Genomic DNA, 20,948 nt, shown 5'->3' with positions numbered 1-20,948 from the left:
AGTTTGTTATTTCTAAATATCTGTACCTGGATCATAAACTCTGAACAAGCTTTGATAACAGTAGTCTTGGGTGATGAGACACTTGTCTTTGTTTATAAAACAATTCCTAGTAAAGAGTGGAAGAGCATTTCCATAGGGACTCACAGTGACGATGGGATCACTCAGTGGGAGAGGGTCCCTAGCACGTGTGAGGCCATGGACTCAATGCCTAGGTAGGAACCTGGGACCCTAAAGTATGTTCCTGGGGCCTTAACTTTACAGTGTCTTGGGCCAGTAAATGTGATACTGGGCCAGCCAGGGTTACTTGCTAAGGCATTGTCTTAAAAAACAAACAAATGAATTTAAAAAATAAAATAATAAACAAAGTGGAAAGTAAGTCTTATTGTAGAAAAAACAGCTGATTGAAAGGTTTGTTTATTATATAACCAACAAAACCGAGACAAATGAATAGGGCACACAGTATTTCGATTTTCCCACACAGAAGAGCACATAAAACCACCACCCTCACCCTGACAACACAAAACAAGCTAGAGAAACCAAAAAACCAAAACCCAAAACACAGTCATAGCACTTTTCAAAGCCATCTGAGCATGGGGGTGCCGAGAGGCCACAGTGAAGGAAACCCTAAAGATGAAGGGGCCTTGGAGGAAAAAGGCTCCCCCACAGCTGCCCTCCTGGCAGGTAGATGGGGGAAGGGGACAGCAGGGTAGCCCAGGGCCTGCAGGAGCCAGTTCTCAGCCCTCCCATCTTCCCTGAAAGGATAAGGAGGGTCCAAAAGGCAGGCAGGGAGGAGGTGGGGTCAGCATCCTGAGATGCAGGGCACTTCATTCAGGGCAAGGTGTCTGCTTTGCCAGGGAACTCCAGATGCACAGCGAGTGCTCACCAGGAAGTTTCCAGCTTCCAGGACCAAAGGGAAGCCAAAGCCACCTGCTGAGGCTGAGCCCAAAGCAGACAGTCTGCCAGGCTAGACCTAAAGAGACTCACAGGCTGCTCAGAAAGCTTGTCCCCAGCACATGAGACTTCAAGCCTCTTGCCAGCTCTCTGGTCCCCAGCCATGCCCCTGTGAAAACCCAGTACTCATTCTGAAGGCAAGAGTGGTGTGAAGCAAAGCAACATTTCTACCGTGCCCAACAAGAGACCCAAGGGCTACACCTGGCTCTGGGAATGGCCGAGGGCAGTCTCTGCGGTTTCCTTCCATTCATTCCAAAGCCTGTGCAGACTCCTGGGGCAATCAGAAGCAATCCCAGAGATAGCCCCAGTGCTGGAAAGACCAGACACTAAAGCAGCTGTGACAGAATGATGAAACAACCAATGACGTGGGGGGTGGCGCACAGATGGGCGGGATTTCAGACAGATGACAAACAGAGAAAGATGGGAAAGTGCTAGAATGGAAACTGGGATCCAAGATTGAAGTGGGCATGAGGCACGCTGGGCCAGAAGCTTCCAAAACAGTGAGGACAGGCCATGAGGAGCACACAGCCAGAGGGCCACAGGGGTGAAGAGCTGCAGACAGGGACCCCCAAGTCTGTGGGAGTATCCAACAAGAGATACCCAACAATGGAGCTGCCAAAGGAGGGAGAAAGGCAGACATCCTTGGAAAGGATGGTGGTGGCCCAACTGCTCCAAAGCCAATGAGAGGCAGCATCTGTGGGACAGATGACAGACGAAGACCAGGAAGGCCGACCCTCTGCACCAATACCGCAGGGTCACCTGCGGGTAAAGCAACTTTAGAGGCTCCAGTGCCAGTGACACCAAACTTGGGAACAATGGCTGTGGATAGGGTTGGCTTCTCAGGAAGCAGACAGTGGCTTTCACACCACTTGGGAGTCCATTTTCAGTGTAGGAAATGGGCTTTCAAACATCTTCTACTTAATTAAAAAATGCTCACTTTGTGTGTACCTCTGGTGTGTATGCGCACATGAGTGCAGATGGCCATGGAGCCCAGCTGTGTCATGTCCCCTGGAGCTGGAGTTACAGGCAGCTATGAGACATCATATAAGGACTTCAAACTGAACTTGTTCTCAACCACTGAACCATCTTTCCATCCCCTCCCACATGAAAGCAAAACAAAACACCAATTTCTTTGGAGGAAGAAGAAATGACACAGGATGGAGGCTCATATCCAAGAATGAATGAAGAACCAGGCATAGACCCACTTCTCTGTCTCCTTAGGAAGGAGAATCGGGAGTTCATGGTTCTAGACACTAAAACAAAAGTTCCCTGAGAAGAGAGAGTTAAGCAGGGGAGGCATCTCTCAATCCCATCAGCATAGGGCAGCATTTAGGGACTTAGAAAGATACAAAGAAAAAAATGTAAGACTTTAGGCACCCAATGAATCTGAATTATTCAGAATCTTGTTTTGAAAACCTCCACCACCTCTGTGGCTCAGCAGGTAGGTCAAGGCATCTACAGCACAAACTTGACAACCTGAGGTCAATCCCAGGAACCCACGGCAGAAGAAATGACTGTAGTCCTCTGACCTTCAGCGTGCACCCCATAGCATATACACTCACTCACACACACACACACACACACACACACACACACACACACACACACACAATAATAATAATAATACTTTAATAATAATAATAAATGATTAAAATCATGGTTCTGATAAGGTAACTGATCTAATGATGGATCTGGAAGGAACTATCTTAGGCTCTGCTACACTGAGACAATTAAAATCCTGTGACTGAAACTCCTTTGATACTTGACTCTCATTGTTTGATTAGCATCTATTGTTAATTACATGTAATAGATTTCTTAGTGAGCTTGTCACACATGCATACATTTTTTAGCACAGTCACCCTGCTGTCCTCTCTTCCCCTGCTCTGCTGTCCCCTCCCTTCCTAATTGGCCCCTCGACTTCCATATTTTTTTTCTTGTGACCTAATGAACTTCATCATGGTTAGCCACAGGAACATGAGTAGTAACTCACACAGGTACTGGCACAGTATCAGTGGTACACAGCTGAAGAAAATGTCCCTTCTACCCTGGGGTAACCATTAACTGCTCATAGACCCTCAGCAAAAGAGCAGAGAATCACATCCTCCCCACTGGCAGACCTGACTTATAAATCCGTAAGGAGAAGCCGGGCTCTGTGAGCCCCTGCACTCTCCCTCTAGATCTTCTGGTCTTCCCACCCCCACTTCCACAATGTTCTCTGAATTTGAGAGGGTGATACAGACACCCCACTAGGGCTGAGTGCTCCACGGACATTTTGACTTTCATTTCTAGGGCTCCTTAAGCTCTGCTACTACGGAAATAGCAGCACAAATATTAACTAGAGTAATCTACTCCAACTCCTCAGAAAAAGATTATCTGCCTTATATTATTTACTTCCCTTGTAAGAAACATGCTAAAATTAAAATTCCTGCAATTAACTGCCATTCACGAGTGGAGCTGCCATGCTATAATTAGCTAAGCGCCTCAGTCAGTAAGTAGCTCACACATGGGGACGTAGTCGTCAAGGTTATTTCACCCCATCAGCATCTTAGAAGCATGTTGTTCCACTTGTCTGTTTGCCAGCTGCTCAGGGACTCAGAGTGACTTCATGTCAGATGCTCAGCAGTTAGAAGGGAGCTCAGCATGCTGAGTATCTAAGGCTGCAGGACAGAGGGAGAGTAGGGACCGTCCGAGGTTCGGGGTGGTTGTCCCAAGCTTCCCATAGGGAACAGTGAGTACCAACCATGGGAAGGAGAGTCCAGGCAGCCAGGAAAGGAACCCAGAGAAAGAAACAGTCACCAGGAAACCTTCTCACTGTCCTTTCTCCTTTAGTGAACAGACAGGCTAAGATCATGGGAAGAGGGAGGAAAGAGAGAAGGTCTAGCTGTCAATCATTCAAACAAGAGTGAACCGAAGTCAAACCAAAAAACCCCAGACTCGGTGCCTGGATGGATCCCTGTAGAACGCGACAGCCTGTGACCTGAGACTCAACCTCTAGTAGTCAAATGAAACCAGTAATAGTGGCAGGAGATTTGGAGACCATGAGTGTCTGGGGTGATAAATATGAGGACCCACAAAAAACGCTGGGTACAGGATTGTGTGCTTGTAACCACAGCACTGAGGAAGCAGTGAGGTGGTTCCCTGAGGCTGGCTGGTCAGCCAGTCTAACCTTTTCTGAGGTCTAGGCCAGTTAAAAGTGGGAGGCCCTGTCTCAGAAAAGCAAGGTGGATGGTACCTGAGGAATGACATCTGAGCTTGTCCTCTGGCCTTCACATGCCCATGTTCCACGCATCTCTCACAGCACACACACACACACACACACACACACACACACACACACACACACACACGCAGCATGAGTCAATGAGATGGAAAAGTTTCTGTAAACCTTGAAGTCTCTAGAGTTCCAGCAGCATAGTGAAGCTCTCAGTCTGGAAGAATACATAAACTCCCAGGAGAGATTCCTGAGCCTGAGGCTTGCAGAGGGGAACCCAGAAAAAACTCTCCCCAACCACCTGGGCATCACAAATTTCAGGAGAGCCACACCCACTGCTCACAGAGTGAGACAGGCCACCTCTGTGTGAGTTTCTGGGCAGCTAACAAAGCTTCTTCATGGACCTGGAGTCTGACTGTGTGCTCCTGGGAGCCATGAGGAATTGAGGTTCGTGGTTCCCCAGATAAGGCGTGTGTTCATCTTCACTGTTAAGCTGCTGGGTTTGGAACCACCTGAGACCCAACTCTGGACGTGTGTTTGGGGATGTTTCCCAAGAGGATTAACAGAAGAGAGAAGACTCACTCTAAATGTGGGTGGTACCATCCCATGGGCTGGAAGCCTATCTTAATAAAAGGAGAAAATTAACTGAGCACTAGCAACCATCTCTGCTTGCTGGTGACAGATGACCCTCACACCTGTCGCCATGCCTTCACCACCGTGATGGATGACAACTTCAAGCTGTGAGCCAAGCAAGACAAGCCCTTCCTTTCTTTAGTTGAGCTTGTCAGGTTATTTTGTCATAGAAGTGAGTGAGGAAAGAGGAACGGTGGTCACAGATGTCCAAGTACATGTCACCTCTTTCCAGCCCAGCCCTCACCACAGGCCATGATGAACTAAAACCTTGGGAAGACAGACATGCACAGCTTCTTCCTAAGGGCCTGAAGAGCTGCTGTGGTTACAGAATCATTTCCAAGGGCCATGGAGCATGGAAACTCAAAGGGATCGTGGAATTGTATTTGCTTTAAAAGGGTGGTTGATGGTTATATGAGTTATACCCAATATTGCTGCTGTAAGCCATTATTTCAATATATTTTCTTCCCAAATACCATGGCCAGCATGAGCATAGAGCAAACACAATAGACAAAGAGAACAAGTTACGAGCTCTTGCAAAGGCCAGGTCAGAGCCCCCCATGCCCATACTGTTCAAGCAGAAGCCAGGGTCAGAGCCCCCATGCCATCTCATTCAGAGGTAAAAACCAGACCAGCATTTTAAGAGAAATTTAAAACTGTAAAAGAGACATTTCCAAATTGAAAAAGAAACAGCTAGAAGTCCTAGGGCTTAAAACTATGGACCCCAAAGCTCCAATACAGCAATGTTAGGAGGCTCGGCGTTTGAGCTGCAAAGAGACTGTGGGGTAGAACACTCATGGGTGGGATGAGTGCCCATCAGTGCCTCATAAAAGAGGCTGCAGGTGGGCACCTCCCTCTTCACCACATAAGGACAGTGAAAAGGTCTAAACAGAGGCCAAATCTGCAGCTACCTTGACTTATACTTCTCAGCCTCCAGAGCTCAGAAATAAATTGTTGCTGTTAAAGGCCACCCGACCTGGGGCATTTCAGCAGAGGAGCCTGAGCAGAGTAAGACAGATCCCAAAACCAAAATTACAACACAGCAGCAGAGGGACCAAACAGACCAGAAACAAGGAAAGAGAACTGAACAAGACCAAGAAATAAATAAGTCAGACCAAAGGGAGATAAGGGACAGAGAGTACAAAGTAAGAAGCTCTCTCGTTTAAATACCATTTCTGAGACTGGCAGATAGATCAAAGCAATACTAAAAACAACAGCAGGACAGATAGACAGCCTCCTGGGACAGACAGCCTCCTGCAGCTGGGAGTCAGGTGAGTGAGACCAATGAGTGTTCACTATCAAAAACAAAACAAGGAATAGCTTCTGTGTTAAAGGCTAAGGCTCACAACCCAAACTTCAAAACAACAGTGGGTAAAGGCATTAACTGCCAAGTCTGACGACTTAGGTTCAATCCCAGAGACCCACATGGGGGGAACAGAGAACTGGTTTTCAAAAGCTGTCCTCTGATCTCCATATGCATGCCATGCCCTGTGTGTATGGTGTGTGTGTGTGTGTGTGTGTGTGTGTGTGTGTGTGTGTGTGTGTGCGTGCAAAATAAAAATGTAACTTATTTTTTTGAAAAAGACAAAGCTCCCAGGTTTTTGACAAATTATCGACCAAATGAACAAGAGCCCAGGAAGAGGTCTGGAAGTGAAGGAGGCTCAGAACCATGGCCTACCTTCAGCCACTGCTCAGCCTGCTCCTTGCTCTGAACAGCAAGAACCAGCGGGTCTGTGCCTTGCTGGGTGATTTTCAGCTCATGCTTCTTCTTCTTACTGTCTCTCGGGATGTACGTGATGCTGCAGCCTTGCAGGGGCAGCTCCATCTGAGGCTGCTGGTCCTTGGAACTTTTATAGCACTGCATGGAACAAAACAGACCAATTGATGCCATGAGGACATATGATCAGAAACAATGATGAAACCCAGTACAACCAAACCTCCAGTGCTAGCCAGGTTTCAGGAGGTGTTGAGACAGAGGGATGGCTCAACAGCCAGCTAACAGGTGTGACATATACAGAGTCTGCTGCCTACATCTGGCACACACAGGTGTGTGTTAATTCAGCCGAGGTCTATGAAACATCTAGGCCACTACGGAGAAGACACTGAACTAGCCTGTGTTCCATTGAAGCATCTTCAGAAAATTGCATTTATTTTTATGTGAATATGAGATATATAAAAGGATCTGTTGCAACTACAGAGACCTACTGTGGGCAGCTAGTGCAATAATGAAGATGCTTGGAGCTAGAGAGATGGCTTAGCACTTAAGAACTCACACAGCTTGTTGAGAACTTCAGCTTGGGTCCCAGCATCCACATCAGTTGGCTCACAACCACCTGAACTCCAGTACTGTCTGGAGATCCTGGAAGAGGCAAGCTCAGGCTGCCTCCAGACAGGCCTCATCCAGGGCTGCCACTAAGAGCCTGAGGAAGGGCAAACAGGTAGGACTTGATTCAAGTGAAATGCATGGGGAGCCCACAGGCCCTGGAGTTAGAAAACCTCACTGGGTGTGCCCAGAGAGGCTGGCCTTGACTCTCTCAGCACCAGATATAGGCAGGTCCTGGAGAAGAAGGGTGACTTGGCCTCAGGGTTCCTTTAATGGAGGCAGCTTTCCTAGGGCTACCCATTTGCTAGGGAATGGGTGCTTCAGTCTCAGGGAGCTGCCTGAGTGGCTACAAAATTGTCTGGGCATGAAAATAAAGGCCTAGAGATGGAGTCGATAAAGCAGGTAGTGGTGACACCCACAGGAGGCCAGGCAGGATGCCTGAAGAAGAAAAAGCATGCTTTCTGTCGTCTGAGTAGTAGAGTCTTGGATTATTTCTGAAGGAAAATAAAACACACACACAACAACTTTAAGCCAAACATGGTAGTGCCTGCCTATAATCTCATCTTTCAGGAGATGGAGGAGGGAAGATTGAGAGCTCAAGGCTAACCTGGGCTATGTAGTGAGTTTGAGGCTAACCTGAGCTATATAGCAAGACTCTTGTCATAACAAACCCAAAGTTCCATCTTGCATTTTGTCTTGCGTAGTGTCTTCCCTCGTCTTCTATTTATTTCCTCGGTAATTAAGCTAGTCTCTGTGGAAGTTGTTACCATCATGGGGCAGAGAGAGGGATCTCAGAGGAGGCCCAAGTGCAGGAAAAAAGCAGGGGAAGAGGAAGACAACAAATGAGTGTGGGACAGGGACCAGGAACCAGGGCCCCAACATGCTGACCTTGCATCAGCCCTGGGGCCGCCTACATTAAAAATAAAAGTTCTCTTTCACATAAGAGTTGAGTGCATTTTAAAATATTTTATATAGCTTGTCACCATCTTGCAGCTATTGCATCAGATTATAAATAAGGGCTGTTAATATTTTTCATGCTTTAAAATCCCCGATGGCATCATTTTTGGCATATTCTATATTTGGAAGAAATTCAGGCCACACATGTGGAAAAAATATGCACTTTGTTTTAAAAAGTTGAGCAAAAACATGAAGCACATACAATGTCCTAAGAGCCTACGCCAGTAAGAAACCCATAATTCATTGGGGACCAGAATCTTTACAGCGTTATCTGCTCCTCTAAATGTGCGGAAACAGAAACTCAGATTTTCTGTTTTAATGACTCACTTTTGAGCAATTGTTTCCTGAGATTAATTTGAAAGACAAAAGGCATAAGCTGTACAGTAAAGCCCCTGACCTAGTGACCAGCCACGGTTTCTGAAGGAAGGGGGGTGGGGGTGGGAACACAGTCTCCAAGGCTGCTCCGTCTTAGGGCCCCCAAGGGGACTGCACGTGTGGCCGGAGTTCTGTACCTTCCACACCCTGCTCCTGGACTTCCTCCACCTTCCTGTTTGCTTCAAAATCAAACCCAAAACAAAACAAAACAAAACAAAACAAAACAAAAAATCTTCTCTTTGGAAAGCTTTAGGCTTTCCAAAAGAATGTCCCTTCCCTCTGCCCTCCCCAAGGCGCCTCCACAGGCTCCGGGCCTCTGCTGTGACCTGGCTGGGAGGAATTTACTGACTCACTACAAATGAGAAAGTCTATCTTGCAGCTTCTGGCAAGTCTCAACACTGCTCATTTCCACTGACACAAGCCACAGGCCCAGCAGGATGGGAAGGACTTGGGTGTGGGGGGACCATGAGCCCTCCCTGCAGAGGTGCCAGCCTGGCTGGGCTGGGCCCACCCCTGGCTCTCAAAAAGGTTCCGGGGCTTGCCTGCCCTGTGGTAGCATCTGCATGTACCAGCTGCCATCCTGTACTTCAGACACTGCCAACGGCGCAGCCCCGCTGGGCTCCTCACCAGCAACTTGGTGTCCTTGATAACACAGAGCAGCTTGGTCCACTGGCCAAAGCGTTTCTTGCGCAGCAGGAAGGCGCAGATCTTGGCGTCTTTCACCAGGTCCATAGAGGCCTCCTCCGAAGGCCACTGGTGCCTGGTTTTCTTCCCTTTTCCGTCCTCCTCCTCTTCATCGTATGACTCATAGGAACTGCTCATAGCGTCAGAGTCATAATCTGTGGAGGAGAAAAGGGCAGAGGTGAGGGGCAGACCTCACAACTCACCTCACCTGGCCACATTTCCAACCACCGTGGGCTTCAGTGAGAAGGGCTTCCGCCCTGAGGACGAAAACTCCAAGACTCGGGCAGTGGAAACCCAGCAAAATGCTTCAAAGGCAACGACTAAAACACCGAGATTTATTTTAAAGTCTCTACACTCTCTCACATCGACAGGGTGATGTCACCCTGATGGCAACATTAGCTGCACTCCGCCTGGGGTGGCCCCTCGGGAACCTTGTCCAGATAGGGTGTCTACTCTTAATCTGGCCTTTACTAACTGCCCCCAAGTCTGCCTGCTGACACTGCTGCCCACAGACCCTTCAGAACACTCGGGATCCACCAGAGACCATTCCCCACGGGGTCACCTTGGAATCTGTGATGGGATTTGTCCCATCTTTCTGACAGAATGCCCTTCACACAAAGACGCATCGGCTCAGGTTACAGTTTCTCCACACATCCCCTGTTCTCTCTTCCCTTGGGCTCTCTGCACATACCACCAGCTGCCCCCATCTCCTCCCTCTCTGCTGGTATAACGTGTGCTCATTACTAGTATGACGCTCATGACTTGTCCTGGCGAGCACTCCTTGATATCAAAGCCCATGCCATGAGTGATGATTCCCTGATACTCATGTGCTGAGGCCTTCAGGCTAACATGACTGCATTTGGAGACGGGGCTTTGGGGTTACACTTGAGATGAAATCTATTGCCAATATGGCTATGACCGTAAGGGTAGAGTCCTAATCCAGTGGGAGTGGAGAGAGGAGGACAAGGGAAAGAGGGAGGGAAGAAGGAAGAAAGCACACGGTCAAGACAGGACTGAGGACACAGCCGGAGGGCAACATCTCTAAGATAGGTCACCTGTAGGATAAGCCACTGGGAAGGTAGGCCGAAAATTCCAGCATTTCCTATGAATTTCGGCATTCCAGCCCTGAGGGTGATCTGTGGCAGCAGCCTGACCTGAACAGGCCAACATAACACACTGTGTCAAAGGCCCTTGCAACCCTGCACACAGCCTACCAGACTCCTCACTGTGCACACAGGTCAGCCATCCACATCAGGCTGTGAGCCTGCGGAAGGGGACCATCTTGTGGCCTGGGCACCGTCAGAGAAGGATGATTGGTCATAGGGGTTCAGCCACACACACAGACCCTTCAGAGCAACAGCAGCGCATTCAGGGCAGGGGCCGGCTGGAGTAGAAGTGACAGACCACCTGGGGACACACCACCTGGGGAGCGGCAACAGGCCTGGGGGGGGGAGGGGAGGGCTGAGACTGGTCTCAGAAGTGTGACGATGATGCAGAAATGAGGCTTCAGTTTGTACACGCCATACGCAGAGAATGACGGGCAGGCCAGGCTCCCCCTGCCAGCCTCAGACCTCAGCCTTTCTCTCTCATCTCTCCCCTCCGACACACCAGCAAGTGGTGCTCCCAATGTCTGCATCTGCCCAACATCCCCTCTTTACATGGCAGCCACAAAGGACCATTTCAATCTTCATTTGTGTTAAAATTAAGGAATTAAGCCTTGAACTTCTCATGTTCACATATAGTTCAAGGGTACCAAAGCCTATGACTGTGTGGACACCGTACAACAACACAGCCTCTGTCACCAACATGGAGGAGGAGAGCATAGCATTTAGAGAGACCCATGCTGTCAGAGACAGGGAACTAAGAGTCAGATGTACCAGACACTGGGAGAACGAGACTGTCACTCAGACCCTGGAGAAGCTGCTGGCAGCCAGCCAGAAGTCTGAGAAGAGTGCCAGAAACAAAGACACCCTGGGAAACACCACAGTTGCCAGAGCATGTGGCTACTTGGTACTGGCAATGGTATAGAAACCCTTGAGCAGCACAGGGCAGGTGGCGGTGGACAGGACTGTTAGCCCGGGCTATACTCTGCCCCAGGAGCCTGTCACCAAGACAGCTTGCTTTAGGACCGAGTGTTGGGAGTTCACGGACACTTCAAAAGTTTTAAATAACTATTTTGCTTATTTACTGGGGAGGCACATATGCCATGGTACAGGTGTGGAGGTCAGAGGGCAACCGGGGGAGTTCATTCTCTCTTTCCACCATGCAGGTCCTGGGGATCAAACTCAGGTCATCAGATTTGATGGCAAGTGACCTACAAAGACATTTTTTATACTCTTCTTAATAAGTATTTCACAACGAAAGGAGTTTTAGAGCTGAGCACAGGAACATAGGATGTCACAGCTTGAAGCAGAGCCAAGTGGAGGTGGAGGCACAAGAGGTCATGTGCCATTGCATGGACCAATCAAGACCGGCAGTGGACACGGGCCATGCTTTTAGTTAAGAAGAATCATTCTCGCATACATTGGAGACCATGGCGTTCTCAGGGTTCACCTCAATTCCTAGAGCACCGAAGCTCAGCAAACATGTGATGAACAGACATTGGGGACACGGGGGTAAGTCAGGCCTGAGTGAGACCTGCTGAGCTCACTCCCTCAACCTGGGGCCTCAGGGGAGGAGGAGGGGAGCAGTGTTTCCAGTCTGCTCTTCAGCTTCCCTAGTCCTCGCCTACACTCTTCTGACGGCCAGCCCACCAGACCAGGCCGGGGGACTTCCACAGGACTGTTCACCAGCTGTGGCATGTGTGGGGTCACTCCCTCAAGAAACTCTTTAGGGCCTTCATAACACTCTTTCTCTAACAAAATCACACCTGACACAGGCTCATCCAACTGCCTCCGAGTCCGTGCTTTGCTGGAAAAGTGCAGACCCTGTGCGTCCCTGTGCGTCCCTGTTGATGAAGCCGCTCTTGGTATAGTTCTGGATGGAGGGACAGCCACGCCACAAGTCACTGGTAACACTGAGATGAGACACTTGCTCAAAGGGACACGGTGACTGGTCACTGCCACCTCCCCAGGTTTGCAAGCTCTTCCGTTGTCCTTTCTTCCGGTATTAGCAGCACAAGTGCTCGGCAACAGCAACCCAGGCAGGGTTTCCCTGCAGCACAGGCTACATGCAGCTTCTCAGGGCAAAAGTCTACAGGCCTCCAGTCAAAGGAACACTTTGTCTTTATCCAAGGTGTGGAGGGTGTGGGGAAGGCTGGAGCTGGGAAATGCCGTCACAGAAGACAGAAGTCCAAGACAGGACAAACTTCCTTTTCATGTTTGAAAATTAACCTAATATCAAGGTGGATTTGAATACATTTTGCCAAGCATTTTTTATTTTTTATTGATTGATTGGTTGGTTGGTTGGTTGGTTGGTTGGTTGATTAGTTGTTTCTGTTTGTTTTGTTGTTGTTGTTGTTTGTTTTTGAGACAGGGTTTCTCTGTAACACCCCACCCCCCATCCCCTACCCCGCTATCCTGGAACTCACTTTGTAGACCAGGCTAGCCTCACACTCACAGAGATCCACCTGCTTCTGCCTCCTAAGTGCTCGGATCAAAGGTGTGCGTCGCCACACCCTGCACCAAGCACTTTTTAAAGGAAGGAGAAACCTGTGATTTACAGGTGCCCAGTGTAAAGTGACCACCCTGCAGATCAGAGCCACCCTCTGCTTTCCAGGAGCTCCCAGTGTTCATGTCATGTACAGTGCAGGGCAGGAGTCTGCAGCTGGATGGGGAACTGGGAAGGCGCTTGTCCTCAGGCATCACTCAGGCTGCTGCTACACTGACCCCTTCCCCTTCCTAGCCTCCCAACACAGTCACCTCCCCACATTACAGTAGATGCTGCTTTACTGATAATTATTACTAAGGAAGAAAAGGATAGAAAAGGGTCAGGTCTCTATGGAGCAGAGGCTTGGGTGACTCACATGACTTCACAGGAAGACAGAAGAGGGGAGAGACCATGGTGAGGACTATTAATGCTCTGGAGACTTCATGACCCTAATTAGCAGTCACTCTCTTTTCTACATGATCCATCTTTTCCCTGAGCACACACTGAGATGTTCCACCCGGCATCCCACTGAGAGTGCAACAGTGCCTGACACTCCACTCGGAGGAGAGGGCAGCATCAGTAATGACATCTGAATTCCAGGGGTAGTCAGAGAAGGTGTCAGCCTCACAGTGTCAGTGTGCTGCTGGGTTTAAAAGATTACTGAGGTTGGCATCAGGAGCCTGAGGACCATAACGTCAGCAAAAATTGTCCAGTAAAACCAGCTCTCCTTACCACAAAAGAAAAGCCTGCACCCAACAGGCAGCCTGGAAGAAACCTCAGCCTGCAGGGCTGTGCTTTGTGGGGATCAAAAGAGGGCAGGGTGGGGCATACATGAATGAGCCACAGGACCAATTCTCTCTCGACCTCAGGGAACCTCATCTGTCCACACCTGGCATGTGGCACAAGGCACCTCTGAGCCTGACTAACCATAAGTTATAGTCATTGCCTTCCTTAGGGCCCAATCTATACACCCACATTTCTCTGGTGATGTTCAGCCCTGTCTCCTCCACTCCCAGGGCCTTGGCTCAGCACCATTCCCTTGAATGAAGGGACCACCCTAATGGGCGGCTGCCACTCACTTGAGGTGATGTACTCGGGAGCTTTTCCAGGACTTAGCGGCACGGCTTCCTCATAGTAACCCTCCGGGAGAGAGGACGTCGGTAAGGGTGGAGGCCCACTGTCAGGAGGCTGAGGGCAAAAGGAAAGTGTGCTGGGTTAGTGTGGCTGCTGAAGGCAACCCTGTACCTCTGCTATAGAGGGGCTCACCCACCAGGACCGGCACCACTTTCCCTGCTCACGTCCAACCCCCAGCTTCACCCTGGCTGGTCACTGACCACACAGCTCCCACCAGTACCTGGAGGGAGTCCCACCTTCACATGGGGACATCTCACCTAACTGGCACACAGTGAGCCATCAGAAGCCTACCCCCAAACCCATCTGAGCTGACTCACACTTGCCCTCTGAGCCCCTCTCCGGCTGAGGCAGGGTCTCTGTGTTCTTCTTCACCCTCATAAAGCCCCCCAGACACTCTATGACTGGGCGCCCCCTACAGACAGCACCAAGAACAGAGGAAGTGTGTGCCCATTGCTAGGTATTCCCTGCAGCGCTGGACAATGGGACTAACGCAGTGCTGGTCCATGAACCGCTCCCGGCCTGCCTCTCCCCGGAGACTGCATCTGTTCTTTACTAACCATCCCATCAGAATTCCCTACAAACTCAGACTGTTCCACTATCTGCACTACAGCTTTAGACCATCGAAGAGGTAGGAGTTCCTTAGCCTCAGCCCAAACCAGAGCCTACCAGCCTGCAAGATGCAGCTCGGATCCCTTCTTTCTGAACTTTCCTGACCACTAATTCATGCCAGCCCCTTCTTTGCTCATCCATGGGACCCTGCTGGTCATTGCCTGCTGAGAGAAAAGGACAAGCAGAAGGAGGTCTGGAGCACCAGGGCCCCTGTTCCCAGCCTGGCAATGCACTACAGCTTCACTGCTCACAGGTCCCAGCCGTCAGCCTGGATGGGAGCCCTGCAGGAATGCTACCAAGTAGCCTCACACTGTGCAGATGCAGAGAGCAAGGCCCAGAATTTAAATCACGCTGCTCAAAATCAGCCTGGCTCCTGCCATGGTTGGGTTTTCAGACACCCTGGCATCTGTTAAAGACCTTTTCTAATGTCTCCCTCTCCTCTGTGCATAGCTGATTCACACTATCTATGTTCTGTAAATAACCAGGAAGTGACAAATTCCATCCAGCTCGGACACTGCTCCACTGACATCAGGGCTTTGTTTTTATTCTTATGCAAACCCTCCAGAATGTGACTCCATCACTTTCCACTAACTCTCAGTCCAAAAAATCTTTTGTGAGTGACTAATGGCCACTGCACGCCCACCCCACCTCCTCCGCCTGCAGCTGGAGAGAGGATTGATTTCCAGATCAGCTAGCTGAATACTATTACCCAACCGCCCAGGCCTCTTCCCTGCAGAAACACCTCCAGTTCCCTCCTATCCCTACCTTGCTCCCTGGGTGGTCACAATTCTGCCATCTGCTTACAAATTAAAGGACAACCTTGTAGGCAGCCATCACTCACTGGAGGAGATATACTTCAGAGCTGTCCCAGCAGCGTCCATGCTGGCTCATCCAAAGTCTTCCTGTCCTCCCTAGGAGTCTGTCCTAAGGGACCTGTGCTTGGCACTGGGTGAAGCCAGATATCCAGCCTAGACTCCTGCAGCTGCTTGGGAGAGCTGTTTGATTCACTGAGTGTTTCATGCATGAGAAGGCAGGGGTTCCACTTTCCTCTGAGCTTGGTGTAACTGACTGCTCACACCCTGGACTGTTTCAAAGAGCTGAGTCAAACCTATGTCAGTATGTATCCAGGTCAGACCTCCCTCCAAAGAGTTGTGAGTAGGAGAGAGGTGAGAAAGGCTGGTGTCTACTGGGTGGGGTTTGTGAACAAACACAGTCAAGCCATTAAGGACACAGACTTCAGAGAGACACACTTTAGACCTCGTGGTCCCACCTCTAGAAACACAACAGGAAGATCCTATGGGCCAATGAGGGGGAAAAAAAAAAAACAAGCTCAAGAACTTCAACAAGTTTCTGGAAAAAAACAACCATCAAAAGAATAATTCTGGCCAGTAAATTGGCCCAGCAGGTAAAAGCACTTGGAAGGTGTCTTGGTGTGCTTTCTGTTGCGTGATAAATACCATGGCCAAAAGCAACTTAGGGAGGACGGAGCTTATTTCACCTGACAGCCACAGTTCACCATGAAGACAAGACAGGGCAGGAACCTGGAGACAGGAGCTGACGCAGAAGCCATGGAGGAGCTGCTTGCTGGCTTGCTCCTCATAAGCTTGCTCAGCCCGCTTCCTTGTATTTCCCAGGACCGCCTGCCCAGGGTGGCACCATCTGCAGTGGGTTGGGATCTTCCACATCAATCATCAATCAAGAAAATGCCTTACAAACTTGCCTACAGTCAGATCTTATGGAGGCATCTCCTCAATTGATGTTCCGTCCTCCCAGATGACCACAGCTCATGTCAAGTTAACCAAAAAAACAAAAACAAAAACAAAAACAAAAACAAACAAAAAAAAAACCCTAACCAGTACACTGTGCAAGCCTCAAAAACTGAGTATGATCCCAGAACCCGGAGAGGAAGGAGAGAATTTGACCTCTGACCTGACACATGTGCCATACTCACACACAAACAATAAATAGAAATTAATTTTTTTAAAAAAAGAAGACAGATGAACTGCCACACAATGCAGTGCAGCCTGGAATCACCGACTTGAAAAAGTCCAGTCAGCACTGATGAGTGAGAGAATGTGTGGCCCTGACCTCTTTCTAGATTTTTAAGGCAGGTGGCTGCTCACCAAAAGTGTTAACACAAAGTTACCTTTCTTACATGTGTCTGCACGACTTACATTTTTAATATAATATTTGTCACATTTTTGCTGTCATTTTTGTCTTTTTAGAAACAAATTTGTTTATTTGTTTGTTCTACACCCTGGCCACAGTTCCCCTCCTCTCCTCCCAGTCCCTTTCCTCCGCCCCCACTCTGTTCCCACCCCCCAATCCACTCCTCCTCTGTCCCATGGATATCAACAAAGCATGGCATATCAAGGTGCAGTAAGACTGAGCACCTCCCCGTGTATAAAGTCTGGGCGAGGTGACCCAGTATGAGGAGTAGGGTCCCAAAAGCCAGTGAAAAAGTCAGAGACAGCCCCTGCTCCCACCGTTAGGAATCCAGATTATTTCATTTTCAATTATGTGTGTGTGAATATTTGTGCACCTGTGAGTGTCACGGATGTCAGTGCCTGCAGAGGGCAGAAGAGGACATCAGACCCCAGAGCTGGAGTTAAAGGAAGATGGGACCCCGTCGTCGGTATTCGCCTTTGTGATGTTGAGCAGAGAAGGGCGGGGGACTGAATGATCACACTAAGGCTACCATGACAATAGTGGACTAAACCTCTGAGCTGTGCGCAAGCCCCAATTAAATGCTTCCCTTTAAAAGAGTTGCCATGGTCAAAACGTCTGTTCACAGCAACAGAAACCCTAAGACACGAGCCTGTGGGGGACATTCTCATCCAAATCACAGACCCCTGCTGACCGTAAGCCATCTTCGAAAGCTTTAATTTTAATTTACTTGAAAAATGTCAAGAGGTAGTAACTGCAGAAAGCTGGTGTATTAGGATACACCAAAGGGACAGAATTCTTATTTAAATAATCTTTAGCAGTAGTGAACTTTGTTTCTATTGCTGTGATAAAAATATCCTGATAGAAAGCAACATGGAGAAGAAAGGTTTTCATTGGCTTCAATGCCAGGTTCCAGTCCATCACTGGGAAGTCGAGGCTGCCTGGCCGCTGCTTCTTCATGAGCATTAGGAGCATGCACAGGTTCTTAGTCAAAACATCACGAGACTGGCTTCTGGCCCAATTCCTCATGGAGTCCTTGCTTCTCTCTGAAACACAGCCAGAGCCTCCTCACACTGCCCATAACTCTCACCACCTTCCAGCCCCTACAAGAATGGCCTGTTCAGCTCTGAGCATCCAATGGTTTTGCAGCTGAAAATTCCAAGTCTTCTAGATTATTCCCTAAGAACAGCATGGTCATTTTATCACAGCAACGAGTATTTACCGCAACAGGCAGAAGACAGTATCCAATGCTGCAAGCCACAAAAAGGCAAAAAACAGAACACAATCAGTTTGCAAACATGGGAAATAATTGTAGCTGATCTAAGCCCTATGTTACACTGGGAGTTTTGTTCCTCTTTCCCCCTGGGTGATCGGGACACATAAGCCAGAGAAACCCTCTCCCCATTAAGTTGGTCAGGTGTCTATCACTACAATAGAAAGCAAACCAGGCCAGACATCGTGCTTTCTCCTGACAGACTCACAGCTCCTGCCCATCAGCCTGCCCAGCACTGCAGCCTCCTCTGGGCATTACCCACCCAAATTCTAGCATCTACCCACTCACAGGTACTACATGAGTTTACTGACTGACATAATTTCCACTAAACACTCTAAGGAAGACAGGCATGTTAGAGTGTGTCTGTGATCCCAGCACTGGGAAGTGGAAGCAGGAGGTTTACAAATTCCAGTCCAACTTAGCATATACAGTGAATCCCCACTAATTCTGGGCTACAGACAGGGACCTATCTCCCAGTACCCTCCAAAAACCCTAATAAAAATGTCCTAGAGTGTCTTAGCCAAACACTGAATGTTGTGGGTTGACATAGATATCATCTAGCCCTTCTGAAAAATGACCTGATGGGTGGCCGCACAATGCTAAACGTTCATGGCTGGCAGGCTCTTCTCTAAATTACCAACCAATTTGTGACTAGGTGAACTGGATTGGAGGGGAAGACCTCAGGAATGCAATGGCACAAAGTGCTGACCCATCAGTGAGAATGCTTGTTCTAAAACTGGTATCCAGAGGGCTCCTCTGTCCCTCCAGGTGGCCCGCAGGATATGTAGTCCAGAGCAGACCAGCTGGAGGCTTCACAGGAGGAGCCACGAAGTCCCTACAGCCACTACTACTCTCCTGCCTGCGTCTAGGTGCGCATTTCTCCCCCTCGATCCTAAGATGCTCCCAAGACACAACATGTGATGATGGGATGGAAGGTATGGCATGTTGGCCTGCCACAGAGTGCCACAGGTTCAAGACAAGCCTAGAGCAAAACATTTAAAGCAGTAAATAGTGGGCCACTGTTTTCCATCCAGCTCATATTTTGGAAAAACAATTTACCAGTAAAAAGTACTGACATTATTAAATGAAATACTTTTAGAATATGATTTCATGTAGCTAAAAATAGTAAATGATAGCAATAATTAATAATAATGATGATAATAATAATAATAATAATAGATAATGTAAAGTTCCTACCACAGAAAAGGAAAAGAAAGCAATAATTAAAAATAAGTGTATGGTCTAACCAGGCAGCTCTGAAGGTAAAGACAATGTCCTCAAGCCTGATGACCTGAGTTAGTTCTCACATCCTGGAAGGAATAAACTAACTCCTGCAAGTTGTCCTCTAACCTCCACCCTTTCCATGGCACAGCCCATTCAGGGAACAGGTCCAAGCCTGACAGGCTCCTCCCACCTCTGGGCCATGCCAGAGAACAATTTCTAATTTCCTGATTAGCAAGTAACCTTCAGTAAATCACACACATCCTCAAAAACCTCTTCCAAAAAACTGGTAGCTACACTCCTTGAATGCTAAAATACAGTGGTTCTCAACCTTTCTAATGCTGTGGCCCTTTAATACAGTTCCTCAGGTTGTGGTGACCCCTCAACCATACAATTATTTTCATTGCTACTTCCTAACTGTAATTTTGCTACTGTTATTACTCATAATGTAAATTATCTGTGTTTTCCAATTGTCTTAGGTGACCCCTGTGAAAGAGTCGTCCCTTTGGGGGTTGAACAACGCACAGGTTGAGAACCGCTGCTATCAAGTGTTCTAGAGTTTTTAAAAGCCACACCAAGAGGATTATATACACTAACAGCTGTCCCCTGTCTGTGGTTACATTCTTCAGTCCTAGTTGTCTATAGTCAAGGAAAAGCATTATGTGTAAAGTTCTATAAATAACCACTAAGTTTTAAATCCCTTTACCACAGCACATTGTTATAATTACTGTTTATTATTAGTATTCATATTGCCGTCATCATCTTACTCTACCCAGTCATAAATTAAGCTATTCATATGTCTGTCCATACAGAAGAAAGTAAAGCCAGAGAAAGGTGCAGTACTGTGCAAGGGACACCATGGCCGAGGGGCCACAGCATGGGGAACAAATACAGCTGTGGAGACAGACAAGATGGAATCCTGCCTCTTCCGGTTCAGACCCCAGCAGAAAAAATACATGACCTAGCTAGAACTTTAATCCCAGCACTCAGGTGGCAGAGACAGGTAGATCTCTGTGAATCCAAGGCCAGCCTGGTCTATAGGGTTTCAGGACAGCCAGGGCAATACAACTCCCAGCCACCACCAGCACCAATACAATGAGCCTACACCTGACAGAGCAAATGTAGAAAGAAGCAGCCAAGTGATCACTTTGCCATCATTTGCATGAAAGTCAGATTCCCCTGATTAAGCAAGCTGCAGAATATAAAGACACAGAAAGAGCTGAAGGGAGACGGCAATGGCATATAAGAGCATCCCTAGTTTGGAAATATATGCAAAAAAAAGAATCCTGAACCCATTTGAAATACATAAACTCAACTGAAGTGTAATTTCTGGAACGTGCACATTTTTCTTTCTTGGGGAAAAACCAAGATTTCAGCCTGGAATACAGCAATGAAGGTCAGAGGTCATACAGAAAGAGGGTAGCATCCTTGGGCTCTGCAGACATAATTTCTGCCTGCTGCATCTTCTGATTCCCCTACATCTATCTTAACAGATTTCTAAGAACCTGTGTTTCCAGGACTCAACAAAGAAATATAGCTCCTTCTGTTATCAGCAGCCTCGGGGCCCCTGGAACACACTCCCAGGAGCACCTCAGGCACAGAGAAGCCTTTTACCTTCTGGCTTCCATCACAGGCCTGACAGGCACATGAGCAGCCCAGGCCTGCAGGGGCAGTGTGGGTGGTGGGTAGATGTCAACTCACCAGCCATGGCTGAGGGATCTCAGGCAGAGGCATCTGGGGGGGTGCCGGCAGGCTGTTGGCCTCTGCCTTCTGAGCATGGTCCTTCACTTCAAAGCCTGTAAGGATTAACCAAAATCACAGATGCG

General features: G+C 48.4%; 1 protein-coding gene across 4 annotated transcripts in view; it reads right to left on the bottom strand.

Annotated features, from left to right (window-relative positions):
• The window catches only part of Afap1 (actin filament associated protein 1), a 116,865-nt gene that overhangs the window by 49,468 nt on the left and 46,449 nt on the right, over nt 1-20,948 (bottom strand). For all 4 annotated transcript variants that reach the window (XM_028882323.2, XM_037208875.1, XM_037208877.1 and 1 more), the window contains exons 3-6: nt 20,824-20,918; nt 13,799-13,907; nt 9,075-9,286; nt 6,471-6,650 (exon numbers count right to left, since the gene is read on the bottom strand). In XM_028882323.2, coding sequence (XP_028738156.1) covers nt 6,471-6,650; nt 9,075-9,286; nt 13,799-13,907; nt 20,824-20,918 — 596 coding nt within the window. The remainder of the gene's footprint in view (nt 1-6,470; nt 6,651-9,074; nt 9,287-13,798; nt 13,908-20,823; nt 20,919-20,948) is intronic.

Source organism: Peromyscus leucopus, chromosome 10 (genome assembly GCF_004664715.2).
Source record: "Peromyscus leucopus breed LL Stock chromosome 10, UCI_PerLeu_2.1, whole genome shotgun sequence".
Lineage (NCBI taxonomy): Eukaryota > Metazoa > Chordata > Mammalia > Rodentia > Cricetidae > Peromyscus > Peromyscus leucopus.
Note: the sequence above shows the minus strand (reverse complement) of the source record. Positions and strands in the feature narration are given on the sequence as shown.